Source organism: Oryctolagus cuniculus, chromosome X (assembly GCF_051225735.1).
Source record: "Oryctolagus cuniculus isolate XC-2025 breed Fujian yellow rabbit chromosome X, ASM5122573v1, whole genome shotgun sequence".
Taxonomy (NCBI): domain Eukaryota; kingdom Metazoa; phylum Chordata; class Mammalia; order Lagomorpha; family Leporidae; genus Oryctolagus; species Oryctolagus cuniculus.
The window spans coordinates 49910118-49931780 of record NC_142888.1 but is presented as its reverse complement, the minus strand read 5'-3'; the positions used below and the strand labels follow the sequence as shown (position 1 = coordinate 49931780).

General features: G+C 39.2%; 1 protein-coding gene and 1 long non-coding RNA gene across 6 annotated transcripts in view; one reads left to right on the top strand and one right to left on the bottom strand.

The window, feature by feature from the left end:
* Nucleotides 1-21663, bottom strand: part of KIF4A (kinesin family member 4A) — a 129494-nt gene that overhangs the window by 43768 nt on the left and 64063 nt on the right. For all 3 annotated transcript variants that reach the window (XM_008272747.5, XM_008272749.5, XM_051827167.3), the window contains exons 15-19: nucleotides 20256-20312; nucleotides 19038-19223; nucleotides 12720-12823; nucleotides 4859-5003; nucleotides 4013-4123 (exon numbers count right to left, since the gene is read on the bottom strand). In XM_008272747.5, the coding sequence (XP_008270969.1) occupies nucleotides 4013-4123; nucleotides 4859-5003; nucleotides 12720-12823; nucleotides 19038-19223; nucleotides 20256-20312 (603 nt within the window). The remainder of the gene's footprint in view (nucleotides 1-4012; nucleotides 4124-4858; nucleotides 5004-12719; nucleotides 12824-19037; nucleotides 19224-20255; nucleotides 20313-21663) is intronic.
* The window catches only part of LOC103351859 (uncharacterized), a 105599-nt gene that overhangs the window by 59160 nt on the left and 24776 nt on the right, over nucleotides 1-21663 (top strand). The gene's annotated exons all lie outside the window — the stretch shown is intronic.

Below are 21663 nucleotides of genomic sequence, written 5' to 3'. Positions count from 1 at the left end.
CCAGGTCTTCCATGTAGGTGGCAGGAACTCAAGTCCTTGGAATATCATCCACTGTCCCTCAGGCACATTAGCAAGAAGCTGGATGGGAATCCCAAAGTAGCCATGACTCAAACCTGCACCTCCAATAGCGGATGCAGGCACAGCAAAAGGTGGCTTACAGCTCCAGTTTTAATGACATGCATTCTAGTGAATGTAAAGTGGTGTCCCATTGTGGTTTTGATTTGCATTTCCTTGGTGATTGTGTTGAGCATCTTTTCATGAGCTAACTGGCCACTTGTTATACTGGTTTTCACTACCCATAAAAACTGCTAACATATCCAGAAACACTTTCAAAACTCAGAGTATGTTTTTTCAGTGCTAAAGCAATTGTTTTGATAGGCTTTTTTTTCTCTCTATGATATAATATACTTCATCTTCCGGTATTTTGCCCAAGTACTGTACACAAACGGTTTTACTTGGCTTTGGGTTGTCTATTGTGAGGCCTAAACTCAACAAAACACATAGAGATTTTGAAAGTCCTTCAGCATAATATTATCATTATGTTTTTGCTAAAGCAAGTGTTTTTTTCCTAGATCCTTAAGCTGTATATTGCTTTGAGTAATCATCAAGATTGTGTCCTTTTCAATGGAAGTTTTGTTTCTTTTGAATTCTTCCCTTGCCTAGTCCTTCAGGGATTTGTGGCCAAAATCATTTGGGACTGCCAAATTGCTTGCAAAATCCTTCTGCTTTAGCTTTAGTGTCATTGGGGTAAGTGGGAATCAGCCACGTTCATCAGACAGGGCGTCATGTTTAAGCCTCTGTTATTACTGATATAGATAAGCTTATGTCTTCAAGTTTACCTTTTGTTTTCTTTATGTCTCATACTTTTTCTTCTGTTTTTCCTTCAATGCTTTCTTTTGTCTTAAGCAAATATTTTCTAGTTTAACACATAATTCTTTGATGATTATTTCACATCTTTTGAGCTGTTTCCCTAGTGATTGCTCTATGGCTTATGGTAAACATTTTAACTCATCAGAATTTACTTCAGATTTATATGAACTAAACCCAGGGAGATAGAGAAATGTTATTGCTATGTACCTATATCCCTTCTTCCCTTTTCTGTGCTATTATATATATATATATATTTATATATTACACCTACATATAACCCCAAAATACATTATTATAGTAATTACTTTATATAATGTCTTTAAAAAAGGCTGAAGGAAGAAAGGAGAATAAGTATATATTTACAGTTTGGTATACTGACTTTCTTATTTTCTGGTTCTTCTCATTTCTTCCTATGGATTCACATTATCAACTGATATCATTTCCTACAGGAAAACAACTTTGCTTCCACCCACCACCTCTGAGTTATTATTGTCAAACGTTACATTTTTATATGTTATAAGCCCATCAAATATAATTACATATGTGTGTGTATATGTGTGTGCGTATTAGTTTTACCTAATTATTGTTAAGAGAAGGAGAAGAAATATGCAATTACACTCTCTTCTAGAATGCCTACATAATTACCTTTACTGGTACTCTTTGTTCCTTTTACTATTGTGCCGATTCAAATTACTGTCTGGCATCAATTGCTTTCAGTCTAAAGAAGTTCTTTTAGCATTTCTCACAAAGCAGGTTTGCTGGTAATACATTCTCTTAGCGTTTGTTTACCTGGGAATGTATTTTGCATTCATTTTTGAAAGACAGCTTTACTGTATATTAGATTCTTGGCTGACAGTATTTTACCTCAGCACTCTGGATATGTTATCTCACTGCCTTTTGATTTCCAGTGTTCCTGATGAGATTTCAGCTATTGATTTTATCATGACCAATTGTTTTCTCTTGCTGCTTTCAAATGTTTTGCCTTTGTCTTTCAACATTTTGACTGTGATGTGTCTGGTGAAGATTTCTTTGCATTTATCCTACGTGGACTGAGTTTCTTGGAAGTATAGATTCATGTTATCTATCAAATTAGGGAAGTTTTCTGCTACCATATCTTTGGATATTTTTACTGCTGCTTCACTGATTATTCTCGTAGAGCTACCATTCTCCTCTTAGTTGTTCACCACCAAGATTTACATTGTTTTTGACAGTAAATTTAGGATTCAATTTCCCTAAATTTTGTCCCCAAATAATGGCTGTCCCCTTAGCAAGACCTATCTTCCTATGGTCTACCTCTCCCCTATAGCAAAACCTGTGCATTACTGCTTGGGACCTGGGGGTGGAGACAGCAGTCCACATCTCTTGACTGATTCTACAACAGAGTGCTGGGCAGGGACAGTATACCCTTTTTTTCTCGGCTTACCTCTCCTGACATGGAATTTACATCCTATGATTAAATGGGCAGGAGGTAATCAGGTCCCAATATTCCTGGCCTTCTACAGCATGGGAGAGTTCCACTCTACACGAGAAGGGACCCCCAGACTTCTGAGCTGCGCTTGCCGGAAATGGGACTTTAACAGCTCCAAACTCTGGGGGCTGAAACACGCTGAAGGCCTGTTCCTACTGGGAAGAAACCATAGCCATAGACTGGTAGCTGGAGGATAAGGGAAGTGAGATGGTTGGAGCTCAAATGCCATAGATTCTTGCTGTTCTTAAAAAGAGTCAGTGGATTTTCTGGAATAAATATTTCTCCATTTGCTGTGTGCCCTTAGGACACTTTCCAGAGACTTTAAAAATGGCTTTTTTTAATTAAAAAATAAATTTCACCAGTTCTGGCTGTTTTTCTAGGGAGACAGTCCACAAAATTCTTTGAGCTGCCATTCTCAAAGAGCTTCTCCTTTCTGTATCTGACTCAACACATTACATTCTGGCCATTTCTTCTGAAACTTTTCCCAAATGAATTTTCTTTCCAAGAACATCATTTCTACTCTAATTCAGGCCTTTCATTATTTTCTAGATCATGCAATATATTCTTACATTCTAAACTCCAGGTTTTCAACACTTCAGTTTGTTCTACATATTATTCCTAGGTATATCTTTCTGCAGCAGTATTTTATTGATTTCACTTTCTCAAAAATGTTAAAAATTTTCACTAATGAAACATGTCCAAATTTCTTGGGTCTTTAACAATCCAGCTTCAATATGCCTTTCCAACTGAATGTTGTACTACTATTTTCAGCCCACCTAGACCACCTGTCATTTCCTTGAACATGTCTTCAAAGTTACCAGCTCTGTGTCTTTGCTCCCACTCTTCCCGTCTATCTGGAATGTCTGCACTTGTCTCATCAATATCCTCCCTATTATTCAGGGCATGTTTAGGTATCATCACTTCAAAATTTATTATTTTAATTGCACATATTTATGGGTACAATGTGATCATGCAATACATGTATTCAATGCATAGGGAAGCTATCATTTTTTTACTCCTTAAATTAAAAGAATCTTTTCATTTCTCTTATTTTATACCATTCTGAAAGCCCAAAACACTATTTTAAAAAACTTACTTATTCATTTGAGAGGCTTAGACAGAAAAAGAACACAGACTGAAAGAATGCTTCCATCCACTGGTTAACTCTTAAAATGCCCACAACAGCTGGGTTTGGGCTAGGGATGAAGCCAGGAGCCAGGAACTCAATCCAGGTCTCCCATATGGGTGGTAGGAATCTAGTTACTTGAGCCATCACCATTGCCTCCAAGGGTTTACATCGGCAGGAAGCTGGAGTCAGGACATGGAGGTGGGCATGGAACCTAGGCACTCTGATGTGGGATGTTAGTGTCTTTACTGTTAGGCCAAACATCTATCCCTTAGACTTCTCTATTCCTTGTATTTGAGAAATCCATGCTCTGCCTTCTCTTCCCTTTTAGACAAGCCATTCTTCAAGAGCAGCACTCACATGCTGCTCATCTTTCTAGTCCCTATGGTACCAAGTGGGTAATCCCCTGCACATAGTTGACATTTAAAACAAAGCTGTTAAAATTCATGAAGATGTCACATTTTTTCAAGACACTAAATGTTTGAAGAGAAGCTTTAGTATTGTCAGTCAGCCCAGAGAAGGATGCATTAAAAGTTTAAGTTACTTACTCGTTCTTTTAACTGGATTACTTCTTTGTCTTTTTGTTGCTTCCACTGTCTAAACTTCTCAGCATCCTCTTTCATCTGACGCATTAACTGTACTCGCTGGTTTTTCATCACCTGTAAAAACAGAAACCAGTACAAGTATCAGTCATCTGCATTTTATTTAAGGCTGATGTACAGATGGATAGGCACACCAATAAGAAGAGAAAAAACCTGGAACTAAGCCGAGAAAGTCACCAACAGGTTTTCTGGTTAGACTTGTAGAATTCCTTGTTATGCTTGCACAGCATTGCCAAGCGTGGACTATACAAATGAACACTATGAAGAAATAAAAGCAAGCTCAATTCTACCCTAAATTCACCATATATAAATTAAATGCCACAGAAATATTTACTAATCCCCACAGTCAAATCTATCTAGCAATCATTGCATTTTAAAACTTTCAGTACAACTAGCTTATAACCATCACCTTGCAGATGTTATGAGATGAACATTCAATAACTGATCATTTTTCCAGGTGCCTGTCATCTTGCTAGCTACTTCACAAAATTACATCACATGATCATGGAAGCTGATCAGAACATCACCACTAAACACAGAGATGTCTTTGTACTTTGGTTTCAGAGAATCTCACATTAAACTCTGAATGTCAAAGCAAGGTTTAATTATTCAGATTTTAGATGACATCCAGCACAGTGTCCTGCAAAGGGAACATCTGTGGTGATTCACACACTTGAAGTAATTGCTCTGGTTGTCATTTTCTCAAAGACATCTCTCTACAACAGTTCTAAATGGAACACCTTAGGTTTGCTAAGTTCAAATGGAGTACATGTAAGGATGAGGGTTGATTACCCGTATCTCCTGGTTCAGTTTGGAGACAGTATGCTCTGTGGATTCTTTCAGTTTCAGAAGTTTAGACTGCTCATTCAGTTTCTTCTTCAGATCAGCTATTTGACCTTCCAGCTCCTGGAGACGTTTGCGGCGGCGCTCACTCAACCTAAACACAGACGCTGTGGGAATGACGACTACCAGCAGCAAAGACTGACTTCAAACGACAAAATGCTAGAATCTCAGGTTCATAACCTGGACACATATAAAATAGGTGACTAGTCACTTAGCCATCTTTCAAATAAGGAATAATATCCAGCCAACCAGAACTGTCTCAATAACAGGAGCTTAATACAAGTGTAAAGCAATCCTTTTTTTTTTCCTGAACACACAACAATGCAAGTGCCTCAATACCCGTGCCCTCAACCACCACTCTGTGTAAAGGATGTTCTTTGAGGACATTTTAGTTCACTGTAGTTGGAAGTAATAATTCTGATGATTACTGCACAAGTCTGAGGTAGAAAGTAAACATTCAGTATAGCTTTTAAAAACAAACTTTAGACTCAGCAGAGACAAAAAAAAACAGTCACTGAGTAAAAAGGAAGGAAAATAGCAATAAAATAGAGGTTGGCAGAAGAACAGGGTACTCTGGCTATCTGTCTTGGTTTTATTCTTCACTGATTATAGGATAATGGGTTTATTTATTTATTTTAAAATTATGTATTGGGACCCAAGGTGACTGAATAGGGTATAGCCACACTAACTTCAGCTGCTCTGGGATACCCAAAGAAGAAAGGAAGGACCATGTTTCCATGGGTCTGACTGATGGAAATTTTCAGTGAAGAAGTGAAAAAATGGCGAAGAAACCATGGGACAAGAGGAGGGAAGACAGAGACACCACTACAGCCAGCTGCGTGGTATAGCCAGCTGCCAGCTGTGAGTCGCCATCTTACCACATCAAGGTAGGAAGAAATTGCTTCATGCCCTACCGCTTGCAGCTTTAGCTGCGAGGGAGTTCCACAGCCACCCACTGGCTTTTCCGTCAGCTTGGGGAGCTGACTGGGGTCTGAGCAACTGCCAGGCTAGCAGTGCGGAAGCTGCCTTGCTTCCTTCCCCTTCCCTAGCCATGCAGAGCGCCATACTTGGCAGCAAACAGTCACGCAGCGTGCCTCTGTTCTGCTCCTCCCAGCATCAGAGGCAATGTGTAGGGCAAAGAACAGATGCCCTGGACCCTGCAACTATGGAAGCTTTGGGGCACTAGCCCCAGAGCTATGCTCATGCGATTTATGTGAGCCAGGGGGATTCACCTTAGCTGCTGGAGGCTGACACCAGAAAAAAAATGCTTTCCCAGCCTAGGAGATCTGGGTAATTACCCCACTATACACTGAAACATCATGACTGTAACAATTAGTTCTACGTTTCTCAATGCCACTGGATTCTACCCGGTGGATCTAGGAAGAATCTACCTGCATTCCACCTCTCTGGACTCATATCCTCCAGAGCAAAATCTTTATACCTTGTAGTCACCTTGTAGGACTGGAACAGGGTTCAGCTCATAACTCCTAGCCCTAGGACTAGAGCTGTTGGTGTTAAAGCCATAGTTGGACTCTCCTAGCAGGATCTAAAGGGTCCATCCATATCACACAGTCCTAGAATCATAGCAGTTGGTGTCACAAGCCTCAGCACCACTCAGACTTGCCAGTAGGACAAGGGGACAGCCACCCTTGTCTCAGCATCAAGAACAAGGCCCTGGGTGTCACAATCACCAGGGAGACTGACAACAAACACTCAGTGGGCCAAAGATACACACCCAAGGAAACCCTTATTCATCTCAAAGCCACACTTCTATCCTTACAGACTGCAGCAGACCAGACCACTGGGTCAAATGACATTGATTAAGACAAAATAAATCACTCAGAGAACACACTCCTGGGCACATTTGGAACCAAAGCCAAAGTTACAAGACAAGTGATACCCTGCATTCCAGCAAAACCATAAACTCTTTTCTAATAAAATCGACTCCATAAGGAAGAAAGGATGATTACATCAGATGTGCAGACATCAATGTAGGAACACAGGAGACATGAAGAAGCAAGGTAGCATGATGCCCCTTAAAGAACACAACCATCCTCCAGAATTAAATCTTGAATTGAAGAAAACCTATGAAATGGCAGATACAAAATTCAAAATAACAACTGTATTGAAACTCAATAGGATGCAAGAGAATACAGATACATTAAAGAAATAAGGAAATTGATGAGTCACATGAATGAAAATATTACTAAGGAGACAGAACTCGTTAAGAACCAAATAGAAAATTTTTTAAAGATTTATTTTATTTATTTGAAAGACAGAGTTACAGAGACAGGTCGAGACACAGAGAGAGGTCTTCTATCTGCTGGTTCACTCCCCAACTGGCTGCAACAGCTGGAGCTGAGCCGATCCGAAGCCAGGAGCTTCTTCAGAGTCTCCCACGTGGGTGCAGGAGCCCAAGGACTTGGGCCGTCTTCTGCTGCTTTCCCAGGTGCATTAGCAGAGAGCTGGATCAGAAGTAGAGCAGCTGGGACTCAAACTGGCACCCATATGGGATGCTGGTGCTGCAGGCTGGGGCTTTAACCTTCTGCGCCATAGCACCAGGCCCCAGATAGAAATGTTAGAGATGAAATCATCAATTAGTAAAATAAAAAATATAATTGAGAGCTTTAACAGCAGAACAGACCAAGTAGAGGAAAGATTTTCTGACCTAGAAGATAAGACTTTTGAAATAATCCAATCAGACAAAAAATAAAGAGAAAAGAAAATGAATGAAGAAAGTCTACATGAAATATTAGATACCATTAAATGACCCAATATTCATATTATAGTTATTCCTGAAGGAGAAGAGAAGGGAAAAGGCATTGAGAACCTGCTGAATGAAATAATAGTTGAAAATTTCCCAGGCCTTTAAAGATACATGGACATCCAGATATGAGAAGCCCAAAGAACCCCAAGCAGACTCAACCAAAAAAGAGCTTCCTCAAGGCATACTGTAGTTAAACTGTCAAAAGTTAAAGACAAGGACAGAATTCTAAAGACAGCAAGAGAAAACCATCAAGTTACATATAATGGAAAACAAATCAGATTAATATCAGACTTCTCAGTGGAAACCCTACAAGCCAGAAGAAAGTGGGATAATATATTCAAGGTCTTAACAAAAAAGCCAAAAAACAAAAAACTTTCAACCAAGAATATTATATCCAGCAAAATTATCCTTAAAAAGTGAAGGAGAAATAAGGTATTTTCCAGATAAGCAAAGCTGAGAGAATTCATCAACATCAGAACGCCTTACAAGAAATTTTGAAGGGTCTCCTGCAGTAGATGTAAACATCATAACACATGACACCACCAAATTCACTAACAGAGCAGATAGAATCACTACCAATCAACAACATGACAGGTCTTGGATCTTATCTACCAATACTAACCTTGAATGTAAGTGGATTAAATTATCCAACCAAAAGACTTAAGTTGGCTAAATGCATAAACATACCACAACCCTGCTATATGCTGCCTACAAGAAATGCACTTCACAAATACACACACAGGCTGAAAGTGAAGGGCTGGAAAGATATACCAGGCAAATGGAGACCAAACATGAGCAGGAATAGCCATCCTGATATCACATAAAACAGACTTTAAATTAAAAAAAAAACTGTAAAAAAGAAATAAAGAAGGACATTACACTTTGATAAAAGGTTCAATTCAGTAAGAAGACATAATAATCATAAATATATACGCACCCAACGCAGGACCACCCAGATACATACAGAAAGTACTATTAGACCTCAAGAGAGAGACAGACTTCAATATAATAATATTGGGTGACTTCAACACCCCACTCTCATCAATGGACAGATCATCTAGACAGAAAGTCAATGAAGATACATCAGAGGGGTCAGCACTGTGGCCTAGTAGGTTAAGTCGCCTCCTGCAGTGCCAGCATCCCATATGGATGCTGGTTCAAGTCCCAGCTGTTCCACTTCTGATCCAGCTTCCTGCTGATGGCCTGGGAAAGCACTGGAAGATGGCCCAAGTGCTTAGGCCCCTGCACCTGCGTGGGAGACCCAGAAAAAACTCCTGGCTCCAGATTGGCCCAGCTCCAGCCATTTCAGCCATTTGGGGAGTGAACCAGCGGATGGAAGATCTCTCTCTCTCTCTGCCTCTCTCTGTAACTCTGCCTCTCAAATAAACAAATCTTTGAAAAAAAAAAGATACATCAGAGTTGGAACATACTGTCAAGCAAGTGGACCTAACAGACATTTATGGAACATTTCACCCAACAGCTACAGAATACACATTCTTCTCATCAGCACATGGAATGTTTTCTAGGATAGACTACATATTGAGCCACAAATGAATTCTCAGTAAATTTAAAAAGATTGAGATCATACCATGTAACTTCTCAGACCATAAAGGAATAAAACTAGAAATTAAAAACAAGAAGAACAATAAAACACTCATAAACACTTGGAAATTAAACAACATGCTACTGAATGATCAATGGGTTGTTGAAGAAATTAGAAGGGAAATAAAAAATGTTCTTGAAATAAATGAAAATATAACATATCAAAACCTGTGGGACACAGCAAAAGCAGTTTTAAGAGGGAAGTTTATAGCATTAAGTGCTTATAATTAAAAAAAAGAGAGAAATGTCTCAAATTAAAGATCTAATGATGCATCTTAAAAAGACTTAGAAAAACAAGAACAAATCAATCACCAAATCAGCAGGAGGCAAGAAATAATAAAGATCAGAGTGGAAATAAATGAAATTAAAAATACAAAATATCAACAAAAATATAAGTTGGTTTTTTGAGAAGATAAACAAAATAGATAAACCTCTAGTTAGACTAACAAAGGCAAAAAGAGAAAACTCAAAAAAATAAAATTAGAGATGAAAAAGGAATTGTTACAACCAACATCACTAAAATACAAAGGATCATAAGAAACTACTTTGAAGAACTATATGCTATTAAAACTGGAAAACCTCAAAGAAATGGATAAATTTCTGGACACATATAACCCACCAAGAGTAAATCAAGAAGATACAGACAATCTAAACAGACCCGTAACAAGCAATGAGACTGAAGCAGTAATCAAAAGTCTTCCATCAAGGAAAAGTCCGGGACCTGATGGTTTTACTACTGAATTTTACAAAATATCCAAAGGGGAAGTAACTCCAATACTTTTCAAACTATTCCAAAATATTGAATAGGATGGAACTCTGCCAGACACTTTTTATGAGGCCATCATCACTTTGATACCAAAACCAAAGACATGACATGAAAAGAAATCTTACATTCTTAATGAACATGCATGCAAAGATCCTCAACAAAATACTAGCAAATTGAATCCAAAACTGCATAAAAAAGATCATATATTACAATCAAGTGGTATTCACCCCAGAAATGCAAGAGTGGTTTTAACATTAGCAAATCAATAAATGTCATAAATCACAGCAATAGAATGAAGCACAAAAACCATATGGTCCTCTCAACAGACACAATGAAAGCATTTGATACGATTCAACACCCAGTCATGACAAAAACTCTCCACAAATTAGGTACAGAAAGAAACAGTCTTCAAAATTATAAAGTCTACATACTCAAATCAACAGCCAAAATCATACTGTGTGGGGAAAAGCTGAAAGCATTTCCTTTCTGATCTGGAACAAAACAATGAGGTCCACTTTTGCCACTCTTATTGGAGTATTGGAGGGGCCTGTGTCATGGCATAGCAGGTTAAGTCATTTTAGGCCAGCATCCCATATGGGCAGATACCCAGCACATGGAAGATTTCTCTGTCTCCCCCTTTCTCTGTCTCTCTGTCAAATAAATAAAATCTTAAAAAAAATTTTTAAACCTCTGCATAAAAAGATAATAGAAGTAAAAATATAACTCTCAGAATGGGAGTAGGGGCCAGCACTGTGGTGTAGTAGGTTAAGCCTCGGCCTGCAGCACTGGCATCCCATATGGGTACTAGTTGAGTCCCAGTCTCCACTTCCAATCTAGCTCCCTGCTAATGGTCTGGGAAACCAGTGAAGGATGGCCCAAGTGCTTGGGTCCCTGCACTGGCGTGAGAGACCCAGAAGCTCCTGCCTCCTGGCTTCAGAGAGGCCCAGCTCTGGCCATTGCAGCCATTTGGGCGAGTGAACCAGCAGATGGAAGACTTCTCTATCTCTGCCTCTCTGCCTCTCTCTCTCTCTCTCTCTCTCTCTCTCTGTAACTCTGCCTCTCAAATAAATTTTTAAAAAATCTTAAAAAAAAAAGAATGTTACACTACTAAAGTTTCAATGATCTGTGATTTTACTTTAAAATTTACTGTATATAGGTGAAATGCTCATGTTTCCATTCAATTATTATTTATAGCCATTGTCTATATTCCCACTAAACTAGGGTCTTTTTACTTTTTACTTGTTAAGCTCCTTATTCAGTGAAGTATTAAGTCTTTACTGTAATGTAAATTTAAAATATGTTATCTCAAAAACTAAAAAAAGAAAGGGAGAAGAAAGGAGGGTGGGAGGGAGAGTAAGAGGGAGGAAGGGAGTATCATTATGGTATCAGAATTGTTATCTACAAACCATATAGAGCCTGTTAAAAACTAATTAAATTTTTTAAAAGAATTTTCCAAGGCTTTAGGTAGAAAATATGAATGTGGGAAAATGTCATATCTTCTGGAAATCTAGAGGGCAGAATGCTGAGAGAGTGTCCACTGGTAAGTCCCACCCTAACTGATTTTGGTGATATTTAAAAAATAAACTTGAAAATTATATTCAGTTCTCCAAAAAAATTATTTATTTATTTGAAAGTCAGAGAGGCAAGAGATCTTGGTTTACTTCCCAAATACCTGCAATAGCTGGGGCTGGGCCAAGTTAAAACCAGGAGCCTTGAACTCAGTCTGGGTCTCCTGTATGGTGGCAGGAACTCAACTACTTATGCCATCACCTGCTGTCTTCCAGGGTATAAGTTAGCAGGAAGCTGGATCAGAAGCAAAGCACGGACTTGAACTCAAGGACTCTAATATGGAATGCAGGCTCCCAGGTAGTGACTTAACCACTGTACCAAATGCTCACCCTAGGTTGTCTTTTTTTTAATCATTAGCCTGGACATTCATTCTGTTCACAAGCTAATTTGTCATTAGAAGTTCTAAGGAAACTGTTGTTATCTAGTAGATCTGCTGATCTTTCAAAAGCCAGCAAAGGTAACTTTCTAAAGTCTTCCTTGAGAATGCCAGCCTGAATTGATGTTTTCTACTCAGAAATCTTAATAGGGGCTGGCACTGTGGCGTAGCAGGTAAAGCCGCCGCCTAAAGCGCCAGCATCCTATATTGGCGCTGGTTTGAGTCCCAGCTGCTCCACTTCCGATCCAGCTCTCTGCTATGGCCTGGGAAAACAGCAGAGATGGCCCAAGTCCTTGGGCCCCTGCACCCACATAAGAAGACCTGGAGGAAGCTCCTGGCTCCTGATCAGGAAGCAGCTTCTGGCCATTGCAGCCAATTGGGGAGCGAATCAGCAGATGGAACAGATGGAAGACCTCTCTCTCTAAACCTGACTTTCAAATAAATAAATAAATAAATCTTTAAAAAAAAGAAATCTTAATGAAGTTACTAAAAAGTGTTTTTGAGTACTAACCACATGCGGTGTTATGTTGTTCTTCCATTGGCATGTTGAGATGTTACTGATGCTACTGAACATCTCAATTACTTCACTTTTCTTATGTTTAGCTCTCTTCTCCACGCTAGGTTTAGAACCTCTGGGGACAGCAGGTGAAGTCTTCTACTTCTCTATTCCCTCTAAAGCTTCTTGTACTTAGTAGACACTTAAAATAATATCTATTGATTTGATTCTTACTTGGCCTGGTTGACATCCTTCTTTGCAGTCTGAAGTTCAAGAACCAATTCTTCCTTTTCCTTTTGCAGACTGAGGACTTCCAATTCAAGATTTTTTATGTTATCCTAGAAAGGTTATAGTCAGAGAGAAAGAAAGCATTATATGGTACAGGAAGGAAATTGCTTCAACATTCCTTATCTCAAGAAACTATGCATGAAATTTTACCACTTAAATTGCACATTAAAAACCTTTCTTATTGATTTGATGGAGATTGAAGTTATATAGACATAAAATCAGGACTTGGAACCCAAGAATTTGAATCTTGAGTGCAACATTTACCATTTAAGTATTTTGAAAAAAGTAACATTTAACCTTGGTTTTTGTGCAGAAACTTTACTGTAACAGGTTTGAGACTGCTATCCTTAGAAGTTGGTTTGCAAAGTTGGCCCATGGCATGGACCTGGGGACTATGACTTTAGTAGGGTTCCTGTCATTCCCTACCTGGTGAGAGTAGCTCACTAGAAGTCTTCCCAATGAATCATAGGACCAGGGGTTGTACTGGGGACTGGGGACTCCAAATAATTTCTCCATCTACATAGATAATTTTTTTTGTGACAGGCAGAGTGAATAGTGAGACAGAGACAGAGAGAAAGGTTTTCCTTTGCCGTTGGTTCACCCTCCAATGGCCGCCGCACTATGGCCATTGCACTGCGCTGATCCGAAGGCAGGAGCCAGGTGCTTCTCCTGGTCTCCCATGGGGTGCAGGGCCCAAGCACTTGGGCCATCCTCCACTGCACTCCCGGGCCACAGCAGAGAGCTGGCCTGGAAGAGGGGCAACCGGGACAGAATCCGGTGCCCCGACTGGGACTAGAACCTGGTGTGCCGGCGCTGCAAGGCGGAGGATTAGCCTAGTGAGCCACGGCGCTGGCCCATCTACATAGATAATTAACAACAATACCTATCCCACAGGATTATTGTGAAAATTCTGTTCTCATAACCGAAAAAGATGGGAGGAAATTGGCTGAATGAGTGATTGGCAGCTAAGAAGATTATCCACAGGCTCCGCACTAGCATCGTATTGACACAAAGAAGCACAGGCAGATTCAGTGGCGCTCTATTACAGAAGCTTTCTAAATAAGCTGGAGTTGCTTTCCAAGCAATACACTGAGCCGCTCCTGTGGAACCAATGAAAATGATTCTCACTCTTTATAAGTCCCCTGCTTATTTAAATAGGTCAACAGTGTGTGTATACAGACATATATATTCTTTATACTTATTTTTATGCATAGAAGTTACATACGAATACATTCTTTTTTAAAAAAGATTTATTTATTTATTTGAAAGGCAGACTGACAGAGAGCGAGAGCGAGAGTGAGAATCTTCCACCTGCTGGTTCACTCCCCAAATAATGACCCTGGCTGCACCAGGCCGAAGCCAGGAGCTTCTTCTGGGTCTTTCACGTGGGTGCCGGGGCCCAAGGACTTGGGACATCTTCTACTGCTTTCCCAGGCCATAGCAAAGAGCTGGATCAGAAGCAGAGCAGTCAGGACTCGAACAGGCACCCATATGGCATGCTGGCCATGACTTAACTTGCTGCACCACAGTGTTGGCCCTGAATACATTCTTTAAAAAATAAAGGTCAAATTCCCTTGACTATCTCATCCCTGCAAAAATGCCATTCCTCTTTCTAGAAGTAACCAGTGTTACCAACATGGTAAAGATCTGCCAGAATCCTTTCCCCAGACATTTACATATTACACATCACTTACATATATAAAACATATGTATTATAAATATCATATGTTATAATCAAATATATAAATACAGATTACATATGTAAATGTCCAGATTCATGTAACTTAATATAAATAATACATATTGTATACATATGCATTGTATGAGGGTACTTTAAGAAGTTCATAGAAAATGGAATTAACTTTTATCTGTGTATTTCAGTGCAAAAATTTTTTCATAATATGTATTTTTCAAGAACTTTTTGAAGACCCCCTTATATGTATAAATTTTTTGCAACAAAATAAACCCATTTTTAGTTCCATTTTTTCATGAAATTTTTGAAGTAACCTTGTATATATGTGGATGTATCAATTAAAATATGGGTTAAATTATTCTATAATTTGCTTTTTTAAAAAATTCTCTTGAAAAAGATTTTAATTTGATTTGAAAGGCAGAGAGATTTTGTATCCACTGGTTTATTCCCCAAATGCCTGCAATAGCTGGGGTTTGGCAAGGTTAAAGCCAAGAGCTTGGAATTCCCTCTGGGTATCCCACATGGGTGGCCCAGAACTCAAGTACTTGAGCCATCATCTGCTGCTTCCCAGTGTGAGCGTTAGGAAGAAACTGAATCAGAAGCAGAGCCAAGACTTGAACCAGGCTCTTTGATATGGGATGTAGCACCCCAAGTGGAATCTTAACCACTGTGCCAAAACAGCTACCCCTATAAATTGGTTTCTTAAATTTCACTGGTCTTAGAGATTTATTTATTTCAGCACGTATAGATCCAACTCATTCTTTTTTGTCACCATGAAATATTCTTGTATGTATCTTCTATACACTTAAGCAAGGCTTCACTAGGGTAGAGAGAAGTGGAATTACAGGGTCATGATGGAACACATTTTCAATTCTAACAGACACTACCAAATTGTCATCCAAAGTAATACTTCAATTTCCACTCTCACTAGCTATGTATGAGCACTTGATTCCCTGCACCCCTATCAACATTTAATACTATACTTCAGAATTGCTAGCAATCTGATGAGTGAGAAATAGTATCTCTCAGTTATATGCACCACATTTAGCCAGTAATTCTTTCAGCAGCTCCACTGGGAGAATTATTCAAATATTTGAGTCTTGGTTTGCTATAACTTAAGGTAATTTTCATTAATCAGAACCTATGTCCCCTCCAATTTCTCTACAGCAACTCTTCAAAGTAACAGGAAAAACACCATTTAGAATAAAAAACTGCCTTATTTCTTAGAAAAAGAGAGGCGGTGATACATGTGATTAAAAGGTACTGCTTGCATTAAGAATTTATTTCTTCTTAACTTTTTAGGTTTGGGAGCTCAAGCAAATTTTATCCCAAGGGGAGAAAAGACTAGATATCTCATTACAGCTGTAACTGTAGCTCACTACTAGAACTGCTACCTAGGGTTAGAAACACACTGGGGATCTCATGTCCCCATGCTTCTGGGCAAGAGTATAAGAAGAGAGCAATAATTTCTCAGTCTTATCAGTAATCCTTTGTTTACCCTGCAAAAGCCAAAATACACTTGACCTAAAAAAAAACCTGCTGCATTGTACATATTGAACTTGCTCCCTCCTGAAATCCTATTATTATGATCCCAAACAGTTGTATAAATAAAAAAAGAATGAAGAGAGCAGAGTAGTTGAGAAATATCAGCAGACTTTATAAAAAAGAAAACCATTTGGTAAGTGGTAACAGACTTCCAGAATGGAAAAATCTAAAATGTAACTCTGATAAGGATGAATGCTAAGCAGTAAGGCAATGTATACCACAGAGCCACAGAGGAGCAGAGAATTCCTTTCTGGAGGGGCTGAATCTGACAGGTTGGACTTAACAGACACTGGACACAGTCCTAGGCAGTGATGAAGCACCATGACAGGAATTAAATAAAAGTATGAATTTGACAGAGTGGCTCCAACTCCCTTACCTTCTCTGCATTACCAGAGCAGTGGCACACAGCCACTCTGCCCACATAACTCCAGGCAGGAGACTGAAAGGTTTCTTTATTGGAAACTAACTAGCTCAAGAGAAACCCATGCACACATAGCTTCTTACTGGCTTTTAGTGTTATACTCTTAAATATGAATAGACAGCCAAAGAGCATCAGAAATCTGAGGAAAGCTTCTTAAACAAAAGAGACCAAAACAGACACACTAAAGAAAGGAAGTTTAAGAAAACAGAGGCAAGCCTGGGAGAAGAAAATCTTGACAAGATTTAATTCCTATTCACAGAGATGGGTGATACTCCATGAAAAAAAAAATAATGGGGCTGGTATTGGGGTGCAGCTAGCTAAGCGACCGCCTATGACACCAGCATTCCATGAGCACCTGTTTGAGTCCCAGCTGCTCCACTTCTGATCTAACTCCCTGCTAATGCACCTGGGAAAGCAGTGGAAGATGGCCCAAATACTTGGGCTCCTGCCACCCCCATGGAGACCCAGATGGAGTTCCAGGCTCCTGCCTTCAGCCTGGATGTTGATGTCATTTGGGGAGTAAATCAATGGATGGAAGATCAATCAATCAATCTCTCTCTTTCTCTCTCCCTCCTACCTTACATCCTTCCTTCCTCCCCTCCCTCTGTCTTTTAAATAAATGAATCTTTAAAGAAATAGAAGACAGGAAGAAAGAGATAAGAGAAACAGAAACTAAATTTAAGAAATCCAATACTGGACTAAGAGGAATAGAAGAAAGAGAAAATGTAAAGAGGTGGCATATCAAGGCACCAAGCACAATAAAGGAGAAAAAGACTCACACCAAGGCACCTCATTGTGAAATTAAATAACCCTGGAGAACAAAGCAAAAATGCTGAAGGTTTCCAGTAAGGGGAGGGAAGGGAATCAGATCAAATACAAAGAATCAAGAATCATAATGGACTTCTCAACAGCAACATTGGAAATAGAAGATAACAGAGCAAGGCTTTCAAAATTCTGAAGCAAAATGATTTCCACAGAATTCTAAACCCAGCTAAACTATCAAGTGTCTTTTCCGTTTGGAAAAAAAAGCTATTTTAGCCAAGCAAAGCTTAAAAAAATTTTCCTTCCACATGTGCTTTCTCAGAAAGCTACTGGGGTCATACTCCATCCAGACAAAGGTATCCCAAGAAGGAGGAAGACATGGATCTGTTTTAGGAGAGATGAGAAGTGAAGCAAATTCCCAGGATGATAGTCCCAGGTTGATGGCTGGGCAGTAGATATCAGAGAAAATGAACCAGGACAGAAGGTTCCAAGAGGATTGTTTTCAAGAAAGAAATGCACTGATAAATTAGCTGGTATGTTTGATCATAATAAGAAGAATTTTAATACAAAGTTTGGAAATAAAATGATTGACAGGCACATAGAAGACTAGGTACATGAAGAAAATGAGATTAACTCTAGAAAACATAAAAAGCTGTATAAGAATTGTCATTGCAATATACTATGTAGCTCAATTGTAAAACATATTCACATAGTCAGAAAAATTTAAACACTAAATATTCATTTAGCCAAAACGTTGAACTATTTTGAAAGATGGAGGAGAAATAGTCTGCGTGGGTGGTGGGATAAGAGAGCTTTATTCTTGTTTTCATAGTGGAAAGTCAATAGATAATATCTAAAAGTTTTAAGTTAACACAATTATATTGTTAATTCTTACCTAGAAATATGGAGGCAAATGTCAGAATAGCTTAAAGAATTTAAAGTATTCGCCTAAGAAATAGATGAGAAGGTAGTATGGCAAGACTACCTTTATTTTTTTGAATATTTTAAGTATTTTATTTAGTGTTTGACTTTTAAAAATGAGGCACATGTATTTGACATATATAAAACCACCCTAAAAAAAGTTTATCAAGATTGAAACAAAAAAGGAGAAAAAAAACCTCTATTGGCCAACTAAGTTATTATTTAGGAAATACTCTCTACCTTAGAGGGAAAAAGTGGTGAAAATTAATTTGGAGAAACACTTTTATTGCTTTTTTCCCCTTGTTTTTATTCTACTTTGAAAACGTAGTAGAGCTGGTAAAGCAGGAGTACTATTTCTCAATATAAGCATATAGTATAGCTAGATGAGAAAGCAATTCACTTTTCCCCCTACCACCCATTTTAACATCCCTTTGTGATCACAGATAAACAACTGGGGGTAACCTGAAAGCAAAGACTAACCTTCAAGTAAAGACTTGATTATCAATTAGCGAGGGCCACTTAGAACTACTACTAGGAAAACACTTGGGCATTTGCCAAGTCATGTGATGTCTATTTTGAGTCTCTTCATAATTCATACTATTACCCAGATTAAGAGATGCACCTCTCTCAATCCAAGCACAGTTATTAGAACTAACAACTAGGGGGCATAATTATTATAGTATTATCAAACTATTTATTAAATACCTGTGGCATAAGGTAAGGTATTAGATTAAAGGGAACAAAAGTGCAGGTTCCTTAGCCTGAATATGCCCTTTTTATAAACAAATAATATAACTTGAGTTGCACTATGCATGACTGTGTTGTGTTTTCGTCATCAAAAATAGTGTGTTTGTCTTCTTTTCCCTTTCAGTGACACAGAAATGGCAAACATGAACAAATGCTGCCCTTGAAAATAGTTTACCTGGTACTGGAACTGAATGGGCTGTAACTGGCTGTCATTCTGAGTGATCTTTCTAGCCAGGGCCTCTTTCAGCGCAAGGGCTTTATTCAATTCAATCAATTCCTTCGACATCTGAGCTTGACGTAGAGCATGCTGAGTGGTGAAAGCATCAGAAGACCTGCTGGTCTCTGGACTGCTTTCGACTTGCTGGAAAAGATCAGGATAACAATGTGTGAGACAAACAAACAACTGGAGTTTCTTGGGCACTGTTTCATCAAGCCTCAGCCACTCCTTCCACTAGCAATATGTCTGTTCCTTCAACACTATGGTTTCTCACACAACATTAGCTTTAAACATCTGAAGTCATTGGCATTAGCCTATGTCTTTGTTCTCACAAGTATCTGATTTCTTACATACTTTAACTGACTCCTTAAATATAACCAAGCTTCTTGTTTATTCCTGTAGTAATCTGGTCAATATTTCTTACTCAGACCTTATTCGAAGGAGTCCTCAGAGGAGAAGAGGTGCTGGAAATACATACAAAAATGGCGGAAATGGAGAAAAGGGTTCATTCCTTCTCACATAGCTGATCTCTAGTATCTGGTTTATTTCCTATCTTCTTTCTTTCAGAATTTGAAAACTACCAACATGTATTCATTTTAGAGGGAAAAGACTGTCTCAAGCAAACCATTTCATTTTGACTTGATATCCTTTAATCCAATATAATACATTGAATGTATCCTTGCAATCTGAGCACTCAAAAATATTTTCCTTGGTTCTTTTTAGCCCCTAACCACCCCACCCATAGAAAAGTATGCTGAAAAAAACAAATAAACAAACAAAAAACCCGTTCTCTGCTCTAAAGCTTTTCTGACTTCACCATAATTTCCTAATATTTTTGTTCTCCTCCTTTTAACTTGTTTGGACAGGCAATGGAGAACACTAGCACACTAGCATCTAACACAAAATCAGAAAGCCAGATTGCAAATGCAGACTGTGACATCCCTGAGAAGCTCTGCAATCCGTTACCAGTTACTATTACTGTGAGAGAGCGAGCCTATCCAAGTTAGGGATTTTTATGAAGCTGAGATTTACACTAAGGATTTCTGGATTTCCATGGCATTCTGTGAAGCACGGTAGCAATCACAGACTCTCTTCTTCAGTCAAGTGATAAATTATAAAAAGTAGCACAGGCACAGTTAGAGCTCCCAGTTCCACACAAAAGGGCCCATTACTTACAGCTTCTGGTTCCACCGCAGTATCAATGGCTGCAGCCATGCACGCAGCGGTTTCATCCTGCAATAACAAATGTCTCAATTTAGGAAAAGATTCTGAAGTGCAGCTTCCTAGTGGAGTCCATATTGGTTACTTAATGTTTTTTCAAGTGTACACAGAGACCGTTTAAGGTGCTTGACCTGTTTCATAATCCCAGATACCCCAACAGCTGCATATTTCCATTCCCTACCTCTCAAGGGTCTTTTCTTCTTCATAAAAGGCTACCGTGTGGTCTTTGTAAGAAATAAGGTCATGTGGCAACTGACCTATTTATTGCACTTCTCCTGCTCTGCTAAAGATCACTGGGCCAGAGTGAAACACCTTGCCATTTCAACAGGCCAAAGTTCATCCCATATTATCGACTCTATCTTTTCTTTTTCTGCTCCCACCATCAAGTCTACTTCTATTTTTTTTTTACAGGCAGAGTGGACAGTGAGAGAGAGAGACAGAGAGAAAGGTCTTCCTTTGCCGTTGGTTCACCTTCCAATGGCTGCCGCAGCTGGCGTGCTATGGCCGGTATACCGCGTTGATCCAAAGGCAGGAGCCAGGTGCTTCTCCTGGTCTCCCATGGGGTGCAGGGCCCAAGCACTTGGGTCATCCTCCACTGCACTCCCGGGCCATAGCAGAGAGCTGGCCTGGAAGAGGGGCAACTGGGACAGAATCCGGCACCCCAACCGGGACTAGAACCCAGTGTGCCGGCGCCACTAGGTGGAGGATTAGCCTATTGAGCCGCGGCGCTGGCCAAGTCTACTTCTATTAATGTACAAGTCTAGCCAGTTCTTCTAGGCATACCACAATAAGAACACAAATATCAAATAAATGCAATGCATCAGAAAAGTGAATTTTTTTAAAAAAATTTTAATTACAGTTATCAAGGTAGCAAGATTCTCCTCTATAAAGAAATAAATGTTCCCAGGTAGGTACCCTGGAAAAATGTGCTCATGAAGTCAGATAAGTGGACTTCAGCCTCTGTCCCTTATATCGATAGGAACTGATGATACGTAGCTACTCCAAGTAGTAGGGAAAAGGTAAGCATTGACTCCCTCCAGAATGACAAATTCCTTTTTGGGGCAGTGGAACTACCACCACTTAGAAGGGAAATCTAAACTCTCTGTCTCTCTCTCACTATCTAACTCTGCCTGTCAAAAAAAAAAAAAGGGGGGGAAATCTAAAACTACTTATTAGGACTAATTTGTTTATAGACTATAATATGAGCAAGCTCTGTTCTCACCACTGGAATTCAGGCCTTACTTGGCATCCTAACATATGGATTACTGCCTCTTTTTAAGTGATTCTGCAAAGTCCTGGGAAGAAAGGATTATTTCTAGGAAGTCATGTGATTAAGAAGGTCATAGGTGAAAGAGCTACTGGC